General features: G+C 45.0%; 1 protein-coding gene and 1 long non-coding RNA gene across 2 annotated transcripts in view; both read left to right on the plus strand.

The window, feature by feature from the left end:
* LOC133210857 (uncharacterized) overlaps positions 1–4,459 on the plus strand; it is a 29,916-nt gene extending 25,457 nt beyond the window's left edge. The window contains exon 3 of the long non-coding RNA XR_009725050.1: positions 4,260–4,459. This is a non-coding gene — a long non-coding RNA (uncharacterized LOC133210857). The remainder of the gene's footprint in view (positions 1–4,259) is intronic.
* A 340-nt stretch (positions 4,460–4,799) lies between these two features.
* CD96 (CD96 molecule) overlaps positions 4,800–25,934 on the plus strand; it is a 33,410-nt gene continuing 12,275 nt past the window's right edge. Inside the window, 8 exon segments of the mRNA XM_061350612.1 lie at positions 4,800–4,927; positions 9,344–9,461; positions 12,363–12,788; positions 16,229–16,338; positions 17,785–18,007; positions 22,027–22,082; positions 24,308–24,398; positions 24,763–24,939. Coding sequence (XP_061206596.1) covers positions 4,850–4,927; positions 9,344–9,461; positions 12,363–12,788; positions 16,229–16,338; positions 17,785–18,007; positions 22,027–22,082; positions 24,308–24,398; positions 24,763–24,939 — 1,279 coding nt within the window. The 5' untranslated portion in view covers positions 4,800–4,849.

Genomic DNA, 25,934 nt, shown 5'->3' on the forward strand with positions numbered 1-25,934 from the left:
CATGCACATGGCAACAGCCAAACATGCTCCATGCACCTTTTCCCCAGTAGCCTGGCAGGCAGGGCAGCAGCTTTGCTCCTTAGCCTTTCTCTGGGTGCACTGCTTTGCACATGAAATGAATATGATTTGTCATAAAAAAATATGCACATAATATGATTTGTCATAAAAAATATGCACATTGACCATCTGTGTTAATAATTGACTTAACAAGGATCTAACCGCCTCTAGCTCATCCTAGAGAAGTTAATTGAGGGGATTGTGTTTATAATCTGCCTCGAGAGTCCTAATCTTCTGTTCTGGTGCTGCCAAGCTACGGATTGATGAATTGATTTTGGTCTCTTGGAGGAAAATAACAACCTCCCGAGACAGATTTTGGCTGGTTCCCAAAGAGAAAGTACGCAGCATGGGGGACCAGGTTAAAAATAATATAGGCTTCTTCATGGTGTTTAAATGTTAGTTGTTAAATCCTGCTTCCTAGGATATGGGAACCAGTAAATTTCAAGCCTTTAGGTATGCTCCAGGACCTATGAAAAACCTGTTGTTGTTAACATGGGAACTTGTGTCTTTTTGTATAGGAAACGGGTGATGTTTTTTTCCTGAGGAGAGGTCAAGGGGTTTGAATAACAAAACAAACCAGGAACCTTTTCAGGTTTTCACCTTGCCTTTGGGAGGTGGCAGGTGAGGTCTTCCTGAGGTAACTCTCTCCTCGGCCTTGGGACCTCCTGTCCAGAGGAACTTCCCAACTACTTGAGCTACTGCAGGATGAGCAAGTTCAGGGGTAGCACAACATGGTTCTGATGAGAGAAGAAAAGGTCACCCATAGTGAAAGATGGCTAAAAAATGCATGAAAGGATGCTGGAGAGCCCGTCAGGAGATCTAATTCTTCATTCGGTGCTAAAGCCAGACTAAGTGCATCTAGCCTCCTTTTTGGTTAATGTTTTTATAGATAATAATTCTACACATAAGATAGCTAATACACTTGCGCTGTTCAATATCTTGAACAGTAGATTACTTCCCTGAGAAAATCCTAGTTCTTTCCTATGGACAGCTAGTGTATGATGTAGGTGCCAATCCCTTAAGGCTGAGCATGTGCAGGAAAAGTAGTCAATCCTAGTATTCCAAGGAATACATTTACTGCACCCAGTGTTTTCAGGTGGGCAAAATCCTTGTTAGTATAATAAAACATTTCTTCTCTGTGAATAAGCCCTATCCATAGGCTGCTTCTTTCCCTTTTTGTTTCATATAAGGGTTTTTAAGAATTTCCACTGTTCAAACCATTGAACTATATGTGAATTTTCTTTGAACTTACATTTCTTTCATTATCCACCTTGTGTTCTTCAGCTTCCTGGGAAATAGAGCCAGTGCAAAGCAGGAAGCCTGCCAGGGAAGTCCAATATCTGAGGGTGCTATGAGATTACAGCCCAAATCCAATAAGGATAGATTAGTTTTATTTCCCATTTAGCCATGAGCATTGCTGGTAGAACAAGATATTAAATCAGGCTTCTAAAATTGTACCTGCACTCTGAGCAGCTGGTCAGCTACACTCATCACCAGGCCCAATGCTTTCTCTTGCATCCTGAAAGACCACGGCCAAGCCTTTGCACGAGCACTGCAAGCCAAATACATCTCTGGTGTATTCAGGTAAATCACTGCAATGAGCCTGAAATGATTTTGATCCAGCTTCTTGCAAACAGATCTATGGCACTTCTGAATTTGTTTCTTCATGCAACTCTGCTGGGCTTTCTTTTCCTTCTTGACAAGCTCTTTGCTGGACTGTAGCATCTGTTAGAGAAACACACCACGTGAGCCAGTGCAATTTGAAAGGGAGAGACAGAATGATTGGTAATGGCTGTGGCTGCCTTAGTTTGCATGATGTTTGCTGCCTCGGCTGCTGTGCAGCTGAGCAGGGGGTAGGGGAGGGAAGTGTCCTCTGGAGAGTCTGATTCACAGCAAGCCAACTTGGTTCAGTTCTGTAATGAGGAATTTTTCCTCGTTTGCAATTAAAATGTCAAATACCATTAGAAGTACTTGATTTGTGCTCAGTCACAGTGCAGTTCTGCAGTTTACTGACTTTAAGGAAAGTCTTTCAAGATGCTTCTTCATTTTTCTCTTTTAAATCCAATTATGGCAACAGACTGAAATTAATTTACTGAATCATTGATTTTCCAAGGGGCAGAAGGTGGCTTCATCCTTTTGGGAAACAAGACTTGGGGAGCACAGGTGGTTTTCCTTGTCTACACAGCAACGCTCTTCTGGGGACACAGAGTCTGGAAGAGCCCAGGTGCCACCCATCAACTTGGCCAGTGCTCTGGTTAGGCACTTAAACCCACTGAACCGCTGCATATTCATTTCAGAAATAGAGGCAATCATGCAAAATAGAAGTTAACTGCTCTGGTAGAGGTCTCAAATGATTTTGTTGCCATTAGCAGCATTGCTAAGCTTAATCAGGTGTAGAGAAGTTAAAGCATAACCTCATTTCAGGCAAGAGGAGGAGCAGTGTTCAGCCAAGCGGTGCCCGTGTGTCAGTAGGTCACAAGTGGGCTCCAGAGAGCAGGTATGTCACACATCAATGACCAGATGGAAGTAGTATTGAGGACAAGAGGTCAAACTGGGAGGAGGTCTAACGGAGGTGACTACCATCTTACTCTTGGTTTGCAACCAGAGCTCCAGCCCAAGTGACACTGGGGGGTGATTTTCATGAGGTGATTGTCCATCCTTTGCTTTGGACAATGAACGTGTGATCAGTGACTCTTTTAAATCCCCACTAGTACAGATATGATGCGTCACTGAAGCAAGAAGCAGTGCATGCCCTTACTAGTATTGTTTCAGGAGGTGACAGTCCCAGCCAGAAACTGAACGTTATTTTACATGGGTGGTGACACTTACAAACCAACTAAAAGCTAGAAATCTCACTTAATTTTAGTGGTGGTTAAAAGTTTAGGAGCTCATCTTGAATTCTGAAAGGGGTGTTATCTGTTGAAAACTATCTTAATTCCCCATCGTTTTCTTCAGCTGCTTGGCTGAGAGTGCTCTGGAAGGAGATAGGTATTCAACGCACGTTGCTGCACGAACAAGGCCTTGCAGGCTCCTTAGGGCAGGTTCACATTATGCCTTTGAGCAGAAAGTGAACCAAAAGGAACCACATCTGAAGTAGTTAATGTTACTCCCCTTACGGCCTGGAAAATATCATTATGTGAAAATACCCCAGAAGTTTCCTATTCTCTACTTTATATTCCAGCTACTCCCATCCAATGCTTATCCTATCTAACTGCAGGCTGTTAAAGTCTACTGAGATACCCAGGTTTAGGAAAGCACTTGCCTGATGCAGCACTTGTATAAGTGCACTTAGCTCTGTGTTGCCTTCTGGAGGTGCACCTCACCTTTCCTGCTCTGCAAGACTCCAAGCTAAACCACTTTGGGAATCCAAACATGAGCTCCACTGAGGTACAGTTTCTTCTCTGCAGAGCTGGGCTTAACATGAAAATCAATCTCTGCTTTGCTTTTCTCATTTGTACTTCACTTTTCTAAAGAGACATAGAATTAGGGCGTAGGGGGCAATTTATAGATGATATAATAATATATATTTTATATAGAATATATATGGAATATATATAATAATATCGATAGATAATAATGATAGATGATGGATGGATGGGTTGGTGATGGGAGAGATATCTCACTTTCCTGTGACTGCTTCTGGCATGCTGATAGCATGAAAGGTATTTATAAGGCTACAAAGATACTGCTTGCAAACAAACTCATTAACATCTGATGCTTTCAAAGTGTTCTGTCCAAGAAAACAAAATCCAAGTTATGGCTCTCAATGTCACTGTAACTTAGCCTTTTATTGCTGTAAATTGTCTTATTATTTTATAATGAAAAGAGCTGCTGCCCTCAAATTGTCACTGCTACTGTATCTGAAGTTAGCTTTCACACCCTTAGTCCTTCCTATTTGATGTATTTCTTCAGTGGTGGATTCTAAGCAGTCTGCTATGCTGAGCTCTCGCCAGGCAGCTGTGTGTCTGCAGGAAGGTATTTGCATACAATAACAGGGAAGACTTTAAACTAATCAGGCAAAGATATCCATTAGAGCTAGTCTGCAGAGTAAAACCCATCTAGGTTTACAGCACTCTGGACGTGAACCTAAGCTTTTAGTTTCTGACAGAGTGGTCTGTTGCTTGTCTCGATAGCCTTCTTTCATGCAGCTCTCAAGATGAAGCTCCATAAGCTGTGTTTATGAAAAGCTCTTTCTCAGGCAGGCTGCTGTTCTCTCTTGCTGGCATGATTCATGAAAGCTGCTCCAAGCACTGTCTCTGAAGCTCCTGCTGAAGTGACCAGGGTATGACATGGCCCTTCTGGGAGGCTTCAGTGGAAACATCCACCTGGTAGCCTAACACCAGCAGATGATTCCCAGTGCTGGCAGTGGGTTACCCTTTCCTAACAAATAAGTCTTTTAAAACTATGGGTGCCATTAAATTTTGTTGCACAGTTATTAATGTGCTCACGAACATAATCTCAGCAGCGGGAGATGAGATGTACAAGTGAAAAAGCTTTAGGTGATGCTGTGCAAAACAGCGCAGTGTGTGTTATAGGTGGAAAAGAGAAGGCAACCTAAGAAAGCAGGGCTGGTCTCACATGTACCTTCAATTTCATCTAGAAAGCAGTAACCCTATAGAGTCTTTCTTTATTTATTTTACTTGTTTGGCTTTCATGCAGGGTGTTTTTGGTGCTGTGTGGTTGTTGAGTCAACATTCTTTGTATTTGTTTTGGTCACTGGTTGCTATTTGTATACTCTGCTTTTTCAGTGACTTTGTGCTTTGCACAACGTGATGCTCAATAGCTTACCCTAATGGACCATCACCAATCAGAGATGGCATTAAATGGGAGCAGAGGACCACAGGGGTGTGTGGCTGGGATGACAGAGAAGGTGAGGGAACTGATTCTCCTCCCTTTATCCCCAAATGTACGCTCTCTTTCTCCAAAACATAAACATAAGTGAGGCCTTCTAATTAGAAAAACCACTGCCAGCTTTCACAGTCCCTTTCTTGTATCACAGAAATGGGAAGACAGAGCTGTGCACACATAGGAACTCAGCACCAGATCACTCCCTGTGATCCTCCTGTATCCCGTTGCCTTATCTGAAAGGCTTTTTAAACATGAAGCAGGCACAAAGAGATCTTTCCCACAGACACCAGGAAGAGAGGATTTAGAGCTGTAGCCTTTGCCTATGCATTCATTCTGACTTGCTCTCTTGGAGCGCTGTAAAGTCATTCAAAATCAAGTTTCTTGCTTACAGAGTGAAGAAAGCAATTATTTACCAGTCAGATGAGCTAAAGGCGTAATTAAAGAGCCATCATCCTGTTGGATTTGGCCCCAGAATGTCTGTAGGATGTAATGGCAAATCAAACATTTGTGGAAGGGTCATCTTGGATTTTGCTATAGTGTTGGCACTGGGAGCAGCAGCAGCAGAGGTGGGAAGGTGATGGAGCAGCCCCAGCGCCAGTGCAGGCAGGGCTGGGGCAGGAAGGCAGCTGGGAGTGAGCTGTTCTTGGTTTTCTTTCTTACTTTGAGCTGTCAGTGAGAGAGGAGGGATAAAAAGTCCGCTCAGGTCTTTAAACATCTTCCAGATGGAAAAAGTGCTGTTGAGAGGGAAGCATGTAAGCCTTGCCATGCTGCTTAAATGGGGCTGCATTATGTCAAACGCAGCCTGTGGATGTGTGTGTGCAACCATGAGGGAGAAGGAAGAAGCAGAATAAGAAACCCTCTTCTTCCTCCTCCCCCACATAGAAGAGGCAGTGCTGCAAGCAGGAGAGATGCACAAGAAGCATGAGGTTACTGAAAAAGCCCAGTGGGGATCCCACTGCCGCTCGCCATGCTGACCCCCAGCCCCTGCCCACCCCATCATCCACCCCTCCATTGGGTGCCGTGGACAAAGTTGCCTGCCAGCTACAATGTTATTAGGATGCTTTCCAAAGAAGTTCAAAACCAAACCACTAGGTTAGCTCAGGTTAGATCACCCTTTAATGAAATTGCTGCTTCAAAGTCTCCGTCTTTCTTTCACTGGGGAGCAGCGTTTTCTTTAAGCAGTGTTTAGAGGACAGCAGTCTGCAAGGGTAATCATCCTCGCCTCCGGCAGGAAGAGCTCGCACGTTAGCATTTCTGAGCAGGCACTCTTTGTGAATAATTGAATTTGTCTCTGGAGATCAGGATTTCCTCTTCTGTGGGACTGACTGCAGCTCTGATCCTTAGGTGCAGCTCGCTGGGATTGAGGCAGAAGAATTGTATCGCAGTCGCAGTCCAGGGGTTTGAGTATGATGCATAATAGGGGTGATTGTCATGGAAAGAGTCATTTATAGAGCTCAAAAAAACATCTTATGAGGCAGCAGAGGCATCCTTAAGCAGTGGGCAGAGCCCCAGTCTGCACTGTGAGGGCCCCAACACGTGTGATGCTCATAGCGCATCGGATCCTGCCTGTGCTGCCACCGCCTGGGATGCAGGGGAGGACCAGTCAGGCCAGCTGCTTGCCCAGGCCAAAAGAAAGCATCGTACTTCACGTATGCCCTGACAACATGTTGTTTGTCTGGGTGGAGCCTCGTTTCCTTTAAAACCTCCTAGCTTTGCAATGGTTTCTGGGTCTCTCTGGAACAGCATGTGTACCATGATGGAAACAGCCCTGCATCCCACCTCTGAGACAAACATCCCTGCAGCTGCCCCGTCAAGGAAAAGACAGTTACAGACATGTCCTCCCTCCAGCTACCAATGAGGTCCACTGTGCCTGGGCATGTGTCAGCATCTTTTCTCATCCCTTCTGTATATAACACCCCATCTTGGCACCTACCAAGCTGCCTGTGAGTAACTTCTCAGGAGAGGGCTGGTGGGGAGGAACCTCTCATAATAATTGGCACTGCTGTGAGTGGGATCGCATATCTGGCTGCAGAGAAGAGATAGGACCCTGGCAGCAGACTTAAGCGATGTATCTCAAAAGTGTTTCTTGATGTCGTGTTCAGAGGCAGGGCTTAGCTGTTCATTCGCATTCATGTCAGCAGAGGAGTGAATGACTATTTCAGACTCTGGGATTAAGGTAGGAACTGGGGCAAAACACATTCTGAAGTAGATAAAAACTCATTGAGCTGGGAGGTTTCTCTCTTGTGTTTCATCTCTAAGCACAGCAACAACTCTGGGTGGCTGCATTCAGCCAACACAATATGGCAGCAGTGTATTTCTAGGGTGTTATTTTAGTGGGGGGGGAAACAAATTCTAAGGGCAAAACACAGCTATCTTGTAACTCAAACAAGCTGCTCAGGAATTTCTGTGGCTATTGAATTATACCGCATGGCACTTGGCCTGTCTTGTTGAATGGTGATGCATGTTTCGGATCAATAAAAAGGCTCATCTGAGACTTTTTTCTCTTCCACATGTTACACAAAGTACATTCTCTGCTGGTACAAAGCTTACATGCACTGATCAGCAGGAGAAGCTAAGGTAACTGCACTCCCTAATGAAAGCCCATATTCTAAACTGAAGTCCAATTTTGTTGGACTCTGGTGTCTGCAGGTAAACTCTGGGTCCTTTGTGCTCTCTGCTCTGAATCGGAAACCGGAGCACGCATCTTTAATAACATTTACTCCCTTCTGTGGCTGTCAGTTACAATGGCTTGGTTATTCTGTTCATCTTCAGCTTCAGGACTTCTAGATCCTCTGAGGCAGATCTTTCTCTGTCAGGCTTCTGAGTAACAAGCAGAGATTTCATCCTCAGAGACAATTCCCTTAGCAGTAACCCCTGCATCCAGCACTACGACTGCTTTTAACACATTTCCTCAGGTAGGGGAGCAATGCAAACCAAAAAGGAGCTGTGCAGCAGCATTTATCCCCTAAAGACATGTCTGAATGCCTGACCATAGCCTGGCCAGCACTATAAGCTGTTCCAGCTGAAGACCTTAGCCTGCTTAAACACACTAACAAGAGGTTGCATATGGACAAATAAGGGAAGCAGTATAGATGTTGTGGTAGTGCATAAAGTAAAGAAAGGACCAGTGAGGTTTTGCTTTTTTACCTTGAGCTCAGTGCCTTGCATGCTGGAGTTATGGAGAGCTCCATGGTCAGTGAAAGCAGACAGAGGGGAAGGAAATGGAAAGTGGCTGGAAAGAAGTTTGCAGGTATCAGCTGGCACTTTCCATAGGCCTTGTCTGACATGCAGAGAGGATTATCATTGAAGAAAGTGGCCAACAAAAGCACCAAGGTCTCCTATAAGTTGTTTCAGAAACAACATGTCAAGACCCAGATCGTGCACTCAAGGGAGGGCACTGGTAGTGGATACAGGTGCCTGTTTGAGGGACTATGAGGTTGGCTGGGGCTTTGTGCAACCTGGTCTTGTGGAGGGTGTCCCTGCCCATGGCAGGGAGGTTGGAACTGGATGAGCTTTAAGGTCCTTTGCAGCCCAAATCATTCTGATTCCATGATCCAGGACACACGCTTTGTATGCCCTGATGGATGGGCTGTAATTGGCTTTCTGAAAAGCCACAACACCGAGTCCGATTTACATAGCACTTGCCTGCAATGAGATGCATCGCTGATAGGTGTATGCCTAGTTCATGGAAACGTGATGTGCTTCAAGGACAGTTTGGAAGGATTTAGGCTTGTCCTGCAATAAAGACAGGTCACAGGACTAGCAGGAACCAGTCCATGCCTGAGGGTGCTGCCATTACCAAAGCTGTCAGCTGAATGGAGTAGGAGCAGGGGTTAACCACGCCAAGTGATGGTGTTGTGTGGTGCTGTGATTCTTCATCCTGCCCAAAATAATTAATGGTCTCCTTCTCTGAAGAAAAGAAAAGAATAAATAAGGTGAAGCTGGAAAACTCTCAATTTATTCTGTTTTAATGTAGGTGCATTGGTTTTGTTGTTATGCCAGGGTTTTTAAACCCAGCATAATTTTAACCTGAGTGTAGAGAATGTGGGAATAACATACTTGAGCTATTTTGGACTAACACAGTGAAGGAAAAGAAGCAGGCAAAAAAGTCCCCTTTTTTTGTACACTACGTACCCTATATTCAACCTTAGTCACCAGACAAGTGGTGGAGAGACTGCGAACCAGTAAACTGCTCACTCTGAGCTTATTTAAAAAGACAAAGTACAGGAAGTACAGGTCTTCAACATGGGCTTAGAGTACAGGTAGTGTTTTCAACATAAAGGTTTCACAAGATGTGCTAATTCTATCACTGTGGCAGGAAACTGAGGCTTTCACATCTACTGAAGCGTTTCTTTGAAGTCACATTAAAATGATGAGCGTGACTGTGCTGCACATCTGCCTGTCTGCACAGGGCAGATCATTTCAACTTCCTTTTCAGAGACACTGCAAGGAGCAGGCCAAGAGAGCTACGTGTTTACCAAAGCATCACCGGGTGAGGATGGGAAAAAGGTGTCTCTTCTCCCTCCTTTGTTTGCTCTTGGTGGCCAGCATCGCAGGTAAGCATGCCAATGGGCTCCCTTGACTCAGCTTATGACAGAGGGTGGCAAGGGGCAGGGTGGAATGTGCAGGCTGGGCTCAGCATGTCTCAGTAGGGCAAGCTGTAGCTGCTAGCAGTGATTTTCTGTTTCCTGACAACTTCCTAGTAACCCCAGTTATAATGTGCAGCCAGTAAGGACTAAATGGGTTGCACTGACATGCAGATTAGTTTATTCAAAATACCATGTTTTCACCAGAATTATCACTGAGATGAGCTAAGTTGTATTTAGGGCAATTTGGGCTCATCTCCAATGGGCAAACAGGAAATCTGCTTTTAAAGAGCAAATAAAAAATCTCTCTCTTACACACACATGCATACCTGTGTACGCAGAGAGAGAAAGAGCTGAAACACTTCAAGGCAAGGGTAAATTGTACAGCTGCAACCCCTTAAATAGATCCTTCCCTTCCTCTTCCCCACCCAGCCCTATGTGCTGTGTTAAAAGCTTGAGAAACAAGAGAAACAAGTTTGTCAGTGGGAGTAAAACAGTCAGGAAAGTTGAGTAAGGAGAAACACATCCTTCTCCAAGGGAGTTTAAACGAGAACAACCCAAGGAAAACCAGGAAAAAGCCTGATGCTTGCAATCCCCTCCACACAGACCTCTTACAACAGACTGGCCATGCTGAATGCAGCAGTGCTTATGACCAGCTAGGAAGAAGAACTTTGTAGGATACACGTTTTTCCAATTAAGAAAGGAACAGATTAACGTGTTTGACTGCTGTGGTAAGATGCATCTCAAAATCTCCTCCTATTTTTCTACATCACTGTGGCAAAATGGATTTTAAAAGGAAGTATTTAGTATGTGTATTCATAGAAAATAAAAGTTCCCTAATGCAAAAGAAAAGCATAATAAGAAAGAATTAGACTCCTCAAGACATGCACATGCAGGAAAGCAATGCTCTTTTAGGGATGAATAGGACTGTTGGGTTTTTCCTCTGAGGATGAAATCCTCCACTCAAAATGGACACCATTGTGCCCTTGATGGAGATCAGACGTATACACGTTTGGGAGTTACACTATTAAGCTTCAAATGGAGCACAAGTATGGGCAGCTGCATTTGGAAAAATCCAGTTGGCATAAAATGAGACTCATTATATTGAGATGCTAACAAAAACCTAAGAACACTTTAACATCAATGGGTTTCAGTTAATCTGAAGTGCGAGGCTACTAACGACCAACACAAATTAAATGTTGTTTCTACATGTGTAACGTTTTCATCTTCATATCAATTATTTGAGTAACTCTTGGTAGGCATTCTTCACATGGTGCTTTAACTTGTTACAGCATCGGTGTGAATATGAGAGCTAATTTGCTAGGTGGCCCTTGCTGGCTAGTCTGATTGCAAGATTGCTGTTGGCTTTTTCCTTAACTTTTCCTGATGCAAAACTTGCAGTGAAATCCATGAGCATTTGCTATAATAAGCTCTTTGGACTGACAGAAATAGTTTTCAGTAATTTTTCTCACAGCACTTGCCACTCAGGCTTATTTTTATTTGCCCTTTTACATCATCCCATCTCTTGGGACTCAATTAAAAGATGAACAGAGCATGCACAGCAATAAAAATAGTGAGATTAGTGTTGGGCATGGCCATCGAGTAGCTTTGCTCTCCATGCACTTAGTTCATGTCGCCCTTCAGTGCTTAGGTACCAAATCTCAGCCAGCTCTGCAGGGATGTGGGACTGTGCCCGTGTTCTTCTTCCCTGTCAAACCAGAGCTCTGGGTGCACCAGGTCCCTGTCTCAGTCCTGACTGTGCTGGCTGAGTATGGGGCACACCAGGCCACCTGAAGGCATCATCAAGGCTGCCTGGTCCCTGGGGGGGTCCCTGGATTCAGGTATCCCAGAGCCCTGTACCACGGGGTAAAGCAGATGTCAAAGCAAAGAAATTGGTACCCACTTTTAGCAAGTAAGGAAGATGAGCAGCGTGCGCTTGCTGCCTTGGGGAGTCAGCATCATGGCTGGTGGGACTGTGGGACATGTTCCCAAAGCAAATTTGCAGTGGTATTTTGATACACAGGGAGGGTAAAATTCAATGCATATGGGGAGCAGCTATCTGTACCTAAGGACATCTGCACAAGCACGTTTTTTAATGGGGACTCAGATGCTCTTTTGTAAAAAGCTCTGTGGCTATGATTGATTACTTGTCTGATTACAACTCCCCCATCCATTAATTCTTCATCTCCTTGAGTCTGTCAGTGCCCTCCATACAGGGGTTTGGGGACTGTGAGCTTCTTGTTCATAGGAGGGAGAAACAGATAGAAATCAATGTTACTACAGCAGCAGCAAAACTGAGTAGTACAGGCTCCTGTTGAAAGCCCCTTCATTTTCACCCATCCATTACTCCTTTATATGACACACTAAGGACTGCCAACATGTTGTATGAAATTAAATGAGGAAGAAACCATACAGCTTGCTCTGACACCGAAACAGACACTTGTTCAGGTCATGCAGGAGCTGTTAATAACACAGAGGTAGAAGGTTTCTCTGTCAAAGCAGTGAAGACAATGGCAACGGGCAGGAGGGACAGTGCAGGGCAGCAGGGATAACTCACTTGTTCTTGCAAAATTTGCTGGGGCATAACTGGGCCCGGCTTCTGCTTTATTTATATCACATGAAAGATTTCCATTTTCACACAGGGACTTAGGGTTCCCATTTCTCTCCTGTGAGTGTGATGGGAGCTCCCTGCCCTCTTCCAGACAAGTGTGTGTTTGCTCTCCCTGTTCTCACTCTGAAGTCTCTGCTGGTGGAGATCTGTAAACCTCTCCACTGGAAAGCCTGTTTCTACAGTTGCAGAGTCTGCATGGCTTAGGAAAATGCTCTGTTTAAACATTACTTGCACTGAAAATTGTCCCATTTGCTTTTAAGGCCAGCCCGAAGATGTCATTACAGAAACAGAAGTGGTCCACGCTTTGCCAGGTACTGATGTGACCCTGGTGTGCGACTTCCCAAAACCACACTCCACCTACATCATACAGACACAGTGGTCCAAGACTGATGACACACAGCTTACCAGAATAGCTGTTTATCACCCTGTTTATGGCACCCACTACTTCACCCTTCCTGAGGCTTCTTACAACTTTTCGGTGTCCTTCAGCACGAGGAATTGCTGCAGCTGGGATGAGACAGAGGCTTGCTGTTCCCCTGATCCAAATGCCAAGTGTGAATGCATTTGGTGGGCTCTGCATCTGAAGAATGTTACCATTTCCCTTAGCGGGCAGTATGAGTGCAGTTTTGCTACTTACCCTTATGGGACAAAGGCTGCAAAAATCCAACTTATTGTCAAGGCAGAAGGTAAGTGGTTCTGAATGGGATGCTGGGGTTTTTGTAACAGGGGGTGGGGGTAAAGGGGTGAGGGAATATCAGGATAGATTAACATTTCTTAGTCTTTGATGGTGACTTCTTTGGGGTTTGCACTGCTGCCACTGAACACCACTGCCTACACGGTTTCCTACTTACCAGGCACTCTCTAGCTGTTGTTACCTAGCTCATGATTAGGAAACCTTATTTATCTGGAGGAATGCAAAGTGAGATAGGAATGGTGAGATGGGCAGTTTCCCATTTTCATTACGGAGAAAAATGTTGCAGAGATGACTGGATGCTGGATCTCTGGATGCAGAGGTGATGGAGGATGCCGGATCACCAAACCATGCTGTTCTGCTACTATGGGCATGCAGCACTGAGCACCAGAAAAAGAGCTTTGTCTGACTGAGGCTGAGAGCTGGCATCTGCTGGGCATGCTAGGTGTTAGCTCCATGGAGGGATGTGTCCCACCGTGAAAAACAAACCAGAGCAAAGTAGGGAATTGCTTGGAACAATCACAGGAACAGAGACGTGGCTGCTTCCGTCAGCCAAAAGGAAGCTGGAAAGCAGCATGACTGCTCTTGGTAAGTAAGCCTCAGGGGAGAGTGTGAACTCCAGGAAGGATATTTAAATTATCCTGGCAAAGGAACAAATGGGTTTAAACAGGACGTGAGTGGATTTGACTACAAATTAAACAAGAGTGGCAACCATTTAGGGCAGCAATTTGGGAACAGCTGTTTAATGCCAGCAGTGAGGGCAAAAGGCCAAACTGCTGTGAAGATGGAGCTGGGCAGGGATGCTGGGCAAGCTTGCTGTTGTGCGCATGGGGGACTGGATTTGATGGCCCCCAGAAACCTCTTCCTGACCCAGGTTTCTGTTAACAAGCCAAGAAGGATTAAACTAAATCCTGGCATGGTTTCAGTTAAGAGCTACAAGGCCAATATGCTTGCTCTGCTTGTGCCCAGGGCTGTAGATACAGCACCCTGGTTAGGAGCAGGATGGGTGTAGGTGATGTTGGGGTAGCAGAGGGCAGCAGTGCTCCCACCACCTCTTTGGCCTGTGTGAGGCCAGACTAGTGGCAGGAAGGACATTGGTCCCCATGCTGGGTTGCATTCATCCAGCAGCAGGAGGAGGCCTTGTGCAAGCCTCATTCACAGAGACATTCACCCCAAACCCTTGCTCCCTGATGGCACCTGCATGGCAGTGGCTTAAAGCATTTTGGTGCTGTTATCCCAGAGGCAAACCTCAGGGGCAACCCAGCAGCACCCTTCTGCCCTGATAAACTTAGAAAGGCAAAATTAGTGCCAGCACGTCTGCGCAACCCATAAAGATGCAACACATGCTGGATAACAGCATCAAGGATGATGATACCTGACATACAGGGGTATGCTGCGGTTAGCTTCCCTTTGGGAATTTTCTTGAGCTTCATAGGGCAAAGGGGCTGGATCAAGCAGAGAGCAGTGAGGTACAAGTAGTGCTGGTAACCACATGCAGCTTCTGTTCTCATGCAGTTTGTCTCTTCATTAATACAATAATAGTGCTAATTAGGCATTGCTCCTTCTCTCTTGCTGGTGCTCTCGGTTGATACTGGCATGCTCAATGCTGTTATTGTTGTCACCATGTTAAACATGGGCAATTCTTGTTCATATAGACATCATTGTGGCTGTTTTCAGTAACAACATGATGTAGCAAGCTGTGCTACCAGTAACTGCTTGCTTAGGGAGAACTAAGAAAAATCAGTTCTCAACATACCTCTTGAAGATGTGTGTTTTAAGGTAACCAGAACTTTTGAAATAAATCACTTCAACTCAGAAAAAAGGCAAAGGATCTCAATCCAACCTACAAGTGGGGTGGAGAAGAGTACTAGTCATTAATGAAGTACAGTATCCGACTACATCAAAGTGGTGTGAGTCCAGATGGATTCAACTTGTAGACACTGCAAAGCCCGCAGAGCAACAGGCCAAGGTAGGACTGACAAACAAGGAGGACCTTAGCCAACATGTTGTTAATGGAGATGGAAATCAAAGACAGGGGAAGCAGCACCTGGGAAACGTGACTGTGAGAACAGGCTGAGGCTCTCTGCAGGCTGAACTGTTGGTGCAACTACTCATCTTCATACTTCCTGCAAGCTCCGTGGCACATTTGCACAGTAGCTTGTCCCAGCAGTCTCCTGTGCTGTTTTCTTCCTGGGAAGCCATGGCTTTGCTTTCTTTGTCCTTTCTCTTTCCTTTCTGCACTATCCAGCCCCTTTAGTCCTTGTGCATGCCATGTCCCACTGTGATAGATGGCTCCTCAACTGCTTGGCTCTGGTGGAAAGTGGAGAGAAGCTGCTCCAGGGCACCACTGAGCACTGCCTTTCTCTATGTTCCTGTGGCACAGGCTGTGTGCTGGCAGTGTCACTCTGTGCTTGGTTGCCAGACATACAGGAAGTTACAGTCACCAGCAAGTCCCCACTACCAAACAGTCCAGACCTGTTAGATATTGCCCTTCCCCTCAAGATGAAAAAGATAGATAGAATATGCATCTATTTTATCTCACCATACAAGTAGAGCTAAAAGGGGAGCAATGTTCAGGAGTTTCCTTGTGGTGTCTGCTGGTACCTGCCTAGAAGGAAGAGGGAAGGCAGGTCTGGGCAGCACAGTGATGGCAGCAGGGCAGGCTGCATGGTGCGGCCACTAATGGTCAGAGGGATTAATGCTCACCAAGGCACTTGTAGCATCCCCTGGCCATCACTGCTTCTCTTCCTGTTTCAGTGCACACGCATATGCAGACCTGATGCTTGGACCACCGCTGTGCTCTGATCAGTGCATCACTCTGACCCTTCCACAGGTGGTCTGGAGCCCTGGACTGGGAATGGGGTAGGGTAGGGGGTATTCAAATGCTTTTGTGAACTGGTGACAAAGGAAAGAGTGGCAAGCTCTCTGCTCCTGATAATGGGCAGGTTGGAGAATAACAACAGGAGCACTTACACTGAAAACCAGGGTCAGTCTCAACCTACCTGATGTGCTGAACACCTTGCTTTGTGAAAGGAGGTTTTCAGAGAAAAGGAAATACAAGAGCACAAAATTGATGTGAAGGTTTATTGCCACAGAAAGAAAAAGAAAAAAGGAGAAAAATTGAAGTTTCAACTTGTTCTCAGCTCCAAAATGAGACACCTTGATCCTGAATTGAAGCACAGGTTTTCATGAAATGTCCAAAATTTCAGGTAAAGCCGTGAATTAGAGTCATGAAACTGCATCTAGAATCAGATGCAGAGATTTCACTTAACACACGTGCCTGTGGGTGATGGTTGAAAATTACAGTAGTCTTCTAATCAAAAATGCCTGTTCCTTGAACAGTAGACTAGTCAATATTGTTTTCTAAAGCACAACGCATGTCATGTTTCTGATTTTCCTTCTCTGGCTTTTTTGCTGTCATTGCAATGATAAAAGAGGAGCAGCACAACGTGAAGGAAGTGTGGTTAAACCAGACTTTGGAAATCCCATGCCTTGGGGACAGGGCCTCAGAAAGTTTGTCCCGTTACCCTTTGAAATGGCTCGTGGTAAGTGTTCTTCCTTTCAGGCTTACATTTCAGAGGGGACTACGGGGTAGTTTTGCAGATGGAAATAGAAATGTCAGACTTTATCGTGTCCTGCAGAACCCGCCAAACAAAAGATATTGGCACTGTTGGACTGCGATAATAAAGGGGAAAAGTATAAACATGGGTTTGCAACATAGACACCACAAACAAGAGATGCTCAAGAAACAGAGAGGCAAAACTCCATCTTAATTGCTTTTAGGTTTTCAGTAATGCCTGTAGAACAGGTCCGTGCAAAGTGCCAAAGGACTTAGCAAATAAACTATTCCTTATGTTGGATTTCCCAGGGATTGTTTCTGTAGGGAAGCTTTGGTATCTCTGAAAAACACAGGGTTACCATGTAGGGTTGTGAGATATCAAGCAGCTTTGAAATAGAAAGGAAGAAGAGAAAAAGGAGGCCACTGTAATGTTTTGGTTAACCTCTGTATCACAGATACACGCCGACACATGCGAACCTGGTTATCTAGCTAACCACATAAATACTATTTTAAACACTTTGCTGTGAGCTATAAAGCTCGTTAGATTTCTGTACTGCATCCCACTTTCTGGATAAATATTTACATGTGCGTGTTTTAATGGAATGTTTTAGCATTAATCTCAATACATAGAGATAAGTACCAGCCACCAGTGTCCTTGAGCTTGACCCTGTTCATGTCTATTTATTGTCACTGAGGTGCTGTAACAGTTGAGGGGTTCCTTAAAGGTGATTTTCAAATGCTTTAGGCTTTTCAGTCTTTTGTCCTGGCTCATTTTCTATTCAGAGCTGCCTTTTGCAGTGCATTCTTCAGATTAAAATTCTACCAGTTCTTTGAAGGGAACATCCTTGCCCTTACTACTTTTTAGTGAAAAGGAAAGAATCCAAAGGTCAGCATGATGATACATGTGGGTCACCATGAGTCATTCAGACTACAGCTTGCAAATAGGTACTGAGGCACAGACATCCAGGATGTGCAGGTTGCACCTATATCTAAGGGTGGCTGCCACGTAGGCATTAAAAGATGACTTTTAGATAATGTTATCAGGTTCTCACTATTTAAAATCTAAAACCCCAAGGTTTTTCTTGGAATTTCAGTCATATTTGCTATGTGTAGGATGTTCAGCATAACTTAGATTGCTGCAGTGAGAAAGCAGCCCTGAGGCCCTCTCTGCAGGCTACAGAGATCAGGACTTACAAGACACTGCTATTTACTCTATAGTTATTGCTAAGATGATGACCACTATTGACTTTGAACTTCTGAGAGAGAATGTATTTGGAAAGAAATAGATGTTGTAAATGCCCCCTTACTGCTATGCAATGCTAGGGATGCAAGGGAAGATTTTCACAGTGGGAATAGAGCTGGTCTATAAAAATAGATAGGGGAATGGAGAGATTCTGGTCTTCACGTATTGTGTGGGTTTCTCTTTGTACAGGAGGAAAACGGCACGAAAGAGGAACTTGTAACCAAGGAGCCCTCCTGTCCTGCAGTGTACAGGAACAGCAGCATGCTCTATGGGCAGAGAGTCCACCTGCGTTTGAATAATGCCCTAAAGATTTTCCCCATCAAAATCACAGACAATGGCAAGGTGTTTTCCTGCCATGTGGTGTCCCATCCGGAGAGAGTCCAGAAGAGCAGCACCACTGTGAGAGTATTTGGTAAGGGGCTTACGCCAGCTGCCCATTTCCTTGCACTTGGAAAGGTAACACTCCTGTCTGGTTCTGAAAGCAGTAGCTTCTGAAATATGCTGTTTGAGGGTTTTTGCATATAAATACTGACATTACATTTTTTTCAGCTGCATTGAGTTAAAATGTTAATAAATAACCCCATGATTCTTAGGAAGAATTTGAGGCCATTCTTCCAACTTCTGACATAGAACCGTTGCATATATACCACCACCACTGGCATGCACATTGCCATTATCTCACCCAGATGTGTAAGCTTATGTTGGCACTTTGCAGGTTACAGGTAAGCACCTTGGTCATCAAGACCTCTGTGCCCCAGTGCAAAATGACCATGCTGCCTGTGTTAGGAAACCATGGCCAACATTCAACAAGCAGGTAAAGTGTTTTGGAACTACTGTTATTGCAGTGCAGCATCCCTGAAGGCATTTGGTGTTCAACTGCTGCCAAAGGCTCTGGTTCTGAAAGTGAAGTCCCGCCTGTGGGCCCATGTAGCACGAAAGTGTGAGCTGGTATTTCATGATGGAAGACTTCCCCATCTTTAGTTCCTTGCTCTAATCCCTTTCTAGTGTCTTAGGAACTACTTTACAATTGCTGAGGTACAACTGAATCAGAAAAATGCTACCCATTGAAAAAGAAAATATGTTCTGCTGTTTTGAGCAATCTGGAAAACATATTTCCAATGCCCCAAAACTGAATGGGTGTTAAACAGTGGGTCTGTCAACAGTCAACAGGGAGCAGCAAGAGAAAAAACACCCAGTAAAGCCTGTGTCTGGGAGCTGTTGGTCACTGATGCAAGAGAAGTAAAAGTAGAAGTTAATGATCTGAAATTTCCTCTTGCATTTGTATGATTCAGAGATGGGTTTTACTTTTGCAAGTCAGCATTTGTCAACTAGGCACAGTGTTACCTGGGTGATTGTTCAGGTATGCTAACATACTTGAGCTCTCCTTCCCCTTCATCCCTACAGATGTTTTTGCCTTGATTTGCTGTTATGTTGGTATCTTCTGCTCTAAGAGGTTGCTTTATTTGGCTTATTCTCTGAATTACTGTGTCACGTATGGTTGTCTGTGCATGCACTCAGATCAGTATATCAGTACAACAGCACAACAGCAGAGAGAGGCAAACATGAGAAAGCAACTGTGGCCCTTGGTGGTGAATAGCCTGTGATGCTCCCAGTATGGGCTGGCTGGCTTTGGACTGGGGTGCTGTGCAGTCAGCCTCTCTCACAGGCATCCCAAGAGCAAGGTTATATAAAGGCTCAAATAGCCAAGGCAGGATGGTAAGCACAATAGTAAGCATATACAATGTCAACAGCACGTTATATTGGTTACATCTCTCATCCTGGCCATTAGTAATGATGTAGCTAGAGAACAAAGGCAAACTGACACCTGGGGAAGCTCTCCCATCTTAGCAAGCCAACAATCCCATCACCCAAACACTCGTGCAATTGAACCACATGGGCTGGGTGGCACGAAAGCAGAGCAGGGAGGGCAGGCAGGTAGTGCACCGTGGTGCTGCGATAGGCAGCAGGAGCAGAGGGAAGGTCTGTCACCTGGGGAAGCTCCTTGTGCAGGATCCCTCTGATAAAAGCTGCAGGGCTAAACACAGCCCAAGTCTGAGGAGTGGAAGCAATGCTTCCCCACAGGTGCTTGAGATGGCCTGAGTATGTCTGAGAGCTGGGCAGTAGAGGATGGGGAAAGCATGAACAAGTCTCAATGAACTTGAGAGGCTTGGTAGGTTGAGTGAAAACAGACATTCAATCAAGAAAGCTTTTTTTAAGAGGGCACTTCTGGGCTGGAATTCTTTAAAATACTTCTTTTCTCTAACAGAATCCTTTTAAATACAAGTTTCTGAGAAAATGTATGCTCTTTTCACGTCTAAATTTGCCAAATATTGATTTCTCCTTTTGTAAGAGCTCAGCAGCAGAAAATGCTGCGCTGAATATTGAATTTCTGCTAGACCCGAAATGTTGGTAAATATCCCAGCAAGACAAATGAACGTCAAACTATTAACAGGGGCTGAGTTGTTAAATGGAAAAGATCTATTAGACCATTCGGAGCTGTGCTTGAGAGCTGCCTGCCAGAACAGTTACCTGGCAAATGTCTTCAAAGCAAGCAGAGGGCAGCATCCTGTGCAGATATGGAGAAGCATTGCACTCTACTCAGAGCTTGTCAGGCAATACCTGGAATACTGTGTTCAGTTTTGGTCCTGGCTATACAAAACCAATGTGGACAGGCTGGAGAGGGTCCAGAGAAGGGCACAAAGATGATCAGAGGACAGGAAAGCCTGGTATGTGAGAAAAAGGCTGAGAGAACTGGGTTTGTTCAGCCTAGAGGAAAGAAGGCTCCAGGGAAACCTTATCACCATATTCTGGTATTCAGATGGTGACTACAACAACGTTGGGGACCCCCTTTTTACAAGGAGTCCTATGGAAAAGACAAGGGGCAATGGGCACAAGTTAATCCTCAGGAGATTCTGCCTCAACACAAGAGGCAAATTTGTCACAGTGAGAACAATGAACCATTGGAATAATCTCCGCAGGGAAGTGGTGGAGTACCCAGTGGTTGGATGCTTTTAAGATTCAGCTGGACAGGGTGCTGGGGCATCTAGTAAAGGTCATGTTTTGCCTAAAAAGGTTGGACCAGATGATCCTTGAGGTCCCTTCTAACCCAGTATTCTCTTATTCAGCGGTGTCTGTTGTCATCATCAAAAAACCAAAAGGAAGAGTAGGCACTAGACTGGGTTCTATTTAGTCTCCCAGCCAACTTTTAGATGAGATTACAAGATCTGGTGTATCAGATCTTTTCTTGCAGCTGAAAAAGTATGGTTGTCTTTCACCGGCCCCGCTACCATCTCTACAGTTTTGGCAAGGCAGAAACAAGGATATAATCTTAAGGCATTCATTTTCTGAGAGGAAGAAACCACCAAAATAAACCAAAACCAAACAGAAACAAACCAGAAGGGGAGGGGGGGAAATAAAGGTAATTTCAGGGTTAGTAAAAAAAGGGGAAAAAAGTATCTGAATGGTAAAGATTAAAGTGAGGTTTAGCCTGGCTCTCCTAAGGGGCTGCACTTGTTTCCAGTACAGTTTTAAGGCTCAGAAGGGGCCAGAAGTGTAATTTAGAATCATATAATAGTTAGGGTTGGAGAGGACCTTAAGATTGTCCAGTTCCAAGCCCCCTGCCATGGGCAGGGACACCTCACACTAAACCATGGCACCCAAGGCTCTTTCCAACCTTTATGCAAGTCTTTATCCAAGACTTTTGAGATTTACTGTATATTAGCACAGTTTCAACAGTCCTTACTTAACAAGTCAGTTAATAGCACTGCACACCAGCAATCCCAATGCCTAATACCAGTTTAGAGAGTCTTACCATACCTGATGACTTTTATCTAGATAGTCAGCTGTGCCTAGAACCAAAATGCTGTGAAAGCAAAAGGAAACCCTTTTTCCATCTGCAGTGCATGTGGTGGCCATCAGAAACCCAGTGCTGTGATGTGAAGGTGAGCTCTGGGCTTCCCAGCAAGGCAGGAAGCATCTGTAGTCTGACACTGCCACACATCTTCCCAGGCAACTGCATGGGGATAGCCATTGCTATACAAATCAGTCTTTTTGGCGATGGATAAAGCCTTCATAGGTGACTTTGGCAAACACCCAGAGCAACCAACAACTGGGAAGTGTTTTACTTCAGCAGGCCTATGAAGGGTGCAGGATGGTTCCAGCTCGTTTCTCCAGCAAAGGCACCCAAGAGTGGTTTAGGTAGGCAGGGAAATACGTGATAGATCTTGCGGTAGCAGCTACTGATACGTGCTTGTAAACCACTTCCTCAACCTCAAATCGGAGCTGTGCAGGCTTTTATCTTGCTAGATGTGTGGGTGGATGTAGGCTTTAATTTCCACTCTTTTCATGAAACAAGGCTGTTAAGCCTTATTAGAAGCTGTTACTGTGACCCATGTTATCCACTTAATTAATGCAATTTTGTTTGCTTTCCAGCCTACCCTGAGATCTCTGTTGGCCTGCAGGAGGGTGCTGCTGGCACTTCAGAGAAGGTGAGTGAATAATAATGCTTGTGACCACCACTGTGCCACCTCGGCAGGGCCAGACAAGCTAAGCTGAGTCAGGGACCTCCAAACAGACCAAGCTCACGGGGTGATGAGCGAGTCAATGAGTTAATATCAGCCATCCATGCCCTTTCTTCTGAACGATTCCCATCCCTGTGCTTCAGTGAGGACAAACTGGAGCTAGCTAAGGGCCCCAGTATGTGGGCAAAATCTGGGTTTGTGTTACTTATGTGAAGGCTCCCGGACAGAATCAAGAGGAGCTGATGATATTGCAGGAGGCTGTGATGCTTCTTTTCCCTTCCCATCTGCCAGCAACCACCTGGCAGCCTCGAGCTGCCCTCTCCACACTGCTTTAAATCCCTCTCTGAAGAAGGTCACCCACTACCTGGGATGCTGCTCCAAGGGGCCATGCAGTGGCAGCCCCCATCTGCACACAACCCCACAGGGGCAGGGAGGAGCAGTTGTTGTGGGAGTGATGCTTGTGTTTAAATAAAGGCGATGCTCATGTTTGTGTTGCAAGCAGAACACAGCTGGAGCAAGCAGAGCACAGCTGGAGCAAGCACAACACAGCTGAAGCAAGCAGATGCCAATGGAATGACTGGATCTGAGGGCCCCTATTTAGAGCTAAACAGTTACACATGTGGTTTGGGGTCTCTGTTTTACCACATGCTTGGTAATGACAAATGCTGAAGGTCTGCTGCACCACACTGGCTGTACATGGCATAAAACATATTTGTGGCCCATATGATTGAATAGCAAGCCACTCTGGCTACCAGGTATGGCACTTTGCTTCCTGTCACATCCATCCAGGTTACAGCTTTTGATCTGTGAGCATCCAAGTTAATTTGGAAGGTTTCCCTTGGAAAATGCTTGTGGGTAGGCAGAACCTTTTATCAGCCATACCCACCTGCTTCAGACAAGCCATGAGGCAGCTGGTTATGCAAAAACTCCCTGGTGACCTATTTCCAGATGTAGTGTTGGATGTTGCAGCCTTTTGTCTACGCTGTCCTGTAGAGCAAGCAAGCGGTGCTGCTGTCATGGGACCAGGCAATAGAAACTCTCCCAAGACCCTCTATCTATTCTTCACCTCCAAACACACACTGACTTCTTTCCTTCTCTTTTCCATCCTTTCTTGCAGGGCTTAAGTCTATTGTGGATGTCAGACTTGTATTTCTTATAGGCAGCATTTATAAAGATATTATTAATGCAAAGTGCCTGAAAAATAAGGGAATAATGAAAATAAGAGGGGAAAGCAATTGCATTACACATTCAGAGGTTATTTACTATGGCTAGGAAAGAGTTTCAGCCAGGCAGTTTCAGTCTTCCTACTGAATGATTGACTTCTGCTGGCTGTAATGCATCAAGTTTGCTTTGAACTAAAGGTGTTAGCCTCTTTCTTTGAAAGCGGGAGCAAGAGGGCTTTGTGCTACATGGGTAGCACATGCTTTATACTCTGCTTTTTAATTATTGTTTAAATGCACAAGGCAATTTCTCTTAGTGCCATAATGCGCTAAGTAAATGTAATCAGGAGCATCCAGGCAGCATGAGGATGAGACCTCCTACCCTGCTAGTACCCAGCCCTTCATCCAGCCTTGATTTAGAGGTCCTTCCCATCTATTTCTTGATGAGAAATTACACTGAGCACAAAAACAGATTTTTGGAGCAGTTAGCATACCGACAGGACTACTGCATGCAAAGCAAGCAAATCCTTGTGACTTCTGGAAACCTCTTACAGATCATGCTCTCTAAAAAGGTATCCAATTTTCTACATTCAACACATCATTGTGCTAGGCAGTCTTTTTCCATGGGATTTGTCTCTATCTAACGCAGGAAGGATTTACATGGCAACCAGGAGGTGTCTGAGCCCACTGCTGATTCCTGTGTTTCTCCATGTGGGTGTTTGCCACTGAGATGCTGGGAGAGGAACAGGAGGGTTTGGGGTTATCCTACATCTCTCCAGCCACAGCACAGGACTGGAGGGTGTTGGAGGTCCCACCACCCTGCACTTGGCCCAGCATGATGAGGTTGTCCCTGGCTCTCATTCAGTGGTGTCTGCAACCAGAAAAATAGGGGGTATGAGGGAGAGAAGCAGAACAATAAAGAGGAAGCGAGTGGGATGAGGGGTAAATCAGCTCTGTCTGTAAGGGAGTTTGGAAGCTGGCAGCCAGGTGAGAAGTGGCTGAGATTAACGACTGGCTTTTACTGCCCCATAGCCTAACGTGACCTGCATCATGAGGAAGGTATTTCCCAAGCCAAGCCTTGTGTGGTACGTGGACAGAGAGAGCTTGACGGAGCAGCCTGGAGGTAATGCAACCTGTCAGTAGGATAATGGGGCAGCTGTAGAAGAGATTCCCATGAAAAGCAATAGGTGCTCATTGGCTCCTGCCATGTGGAACCCGTAGGTGTCCATCTGGGTTAAGGGAAGAGTATCAGGCCTCCTCAAAGGGAACAGCTGTGGCCACATCCCCCTGGAATTGGCAGTCATTGGAATGATGGCTTGGCATAACCGCACCGTTCTTGCCAAGTCTTTGACAGCGTCTCAGCAAACACACCTGCAGCCATATGAGCTTGCTTTTCAGTACCAGTATTTTGCATGGCTCTGATCTATCGTTTGGAGTGTAATGAGAGGCTTTTGCAGCTTTTCCTTTTCTTTTTCTCTTTCCCCAAGGAATCTCTGTTGAACAAGAAGACTCGCAAGACAGTGAAGGTTTCTATCAGCTGAGATCAACGCTGGTGTTTCAAGGGACCCACCAGACATCTAAGACGTTCTTGTGTGCATGTCTGTTTTCCTTCCTTGGGAATGGAACATGGAATATTTCATCAAAAGAAATATTTGTTTCCTTCGGTAGGTTTTTCCCAGATAGGACACATCTGAAATGTCAAATGATAAGAGCACCAAGCATATGTGTTCTCTGTTATTTAAAATACAGAGAAATGCCAAGACTCTGGAAGCTTCATTGTGCAAGTTCATCACACAGCTTGAACTTTCCGACAGTGGTTTGTAGCTCAAGCCTTTTAATGAGCTAAGAAACTCCTGCACAAACATAAGATGCTTGCTATTTGTATCTTACTGCACTTCCCATACCCCAAAATACACTCGCTTAACCACATGGCACTAGTGAGATGTTATAATCATGTGTTTCTCACTGAGCACTCGTAGCAGCAAATCTGCCTGTGTGCAATGTAGCTCTCTGGAGTATCAATCCTTCGGTCAGGGCTATGTTGTACATCTCCAGTGACACCTGAAAACAGTTGAACCAAAACCAGCTGAGCCATTGTGGACAATGGAGAAACTCCCTTATAACATGTCCCATAAGAATTAGCTAAATGAATAGGGAAGCGTGGAAAACATGGCCGTGCAGAGGTTTATGTCGTTTCTGAGGATGCAGGGAAGGGCACCCTCTTGTATATGCCTCCTCTTCAGGTGCAAATGCATAGCTACACCTTTTTCTTTCTTGCTATGTATGCTCCTTGCTGCACGGATAACACAACTGAACTGCTGACCCCTTAGCAGCCCCCATAGGTACATCACATAGCATGGTGACTGCTCGCAGCTCAGCTGTGTTCACTTGTGGGTATGATCATTGCTATATATTTCCACAAAGATTGCATCAAAAGCCAGAGCTTACTTCTCTGGAAATACAGCTTTGGAGGGAAAGGAGATAAATGATCATTTTTCTCCAAAATGACTCATTTCACCCATTTTACAGTTTAGTAGAAAGATATTAGAATTGGAGAGCTGTCAATTAAAACAGTCTACATTTGTCCCTGCAGGCTATGCCAACGCTAAGATAGATGCGCTCTGTATAAAGATGTTAATGTACTTAGATGCGACAGAAA

The sequence above is a fragment of the Neopsephotus bourkii genome, unplaced genomic scaffold (assembly GCF_033783945.1).
Source record: "Neopsephotus bourkii isolate Nb327-2 ecotype Australia unplaced genomic scaffold, CSIRO-AGI_Nbou_v1 NB_532, whole genome shotgun sequence".
Lineage (NCBI taxonomy): Eukaryota > Metazoa > Chordata > Aves > Psittaciformes > Psittacidae > Neopsephotus > Neopsephotus bourkii.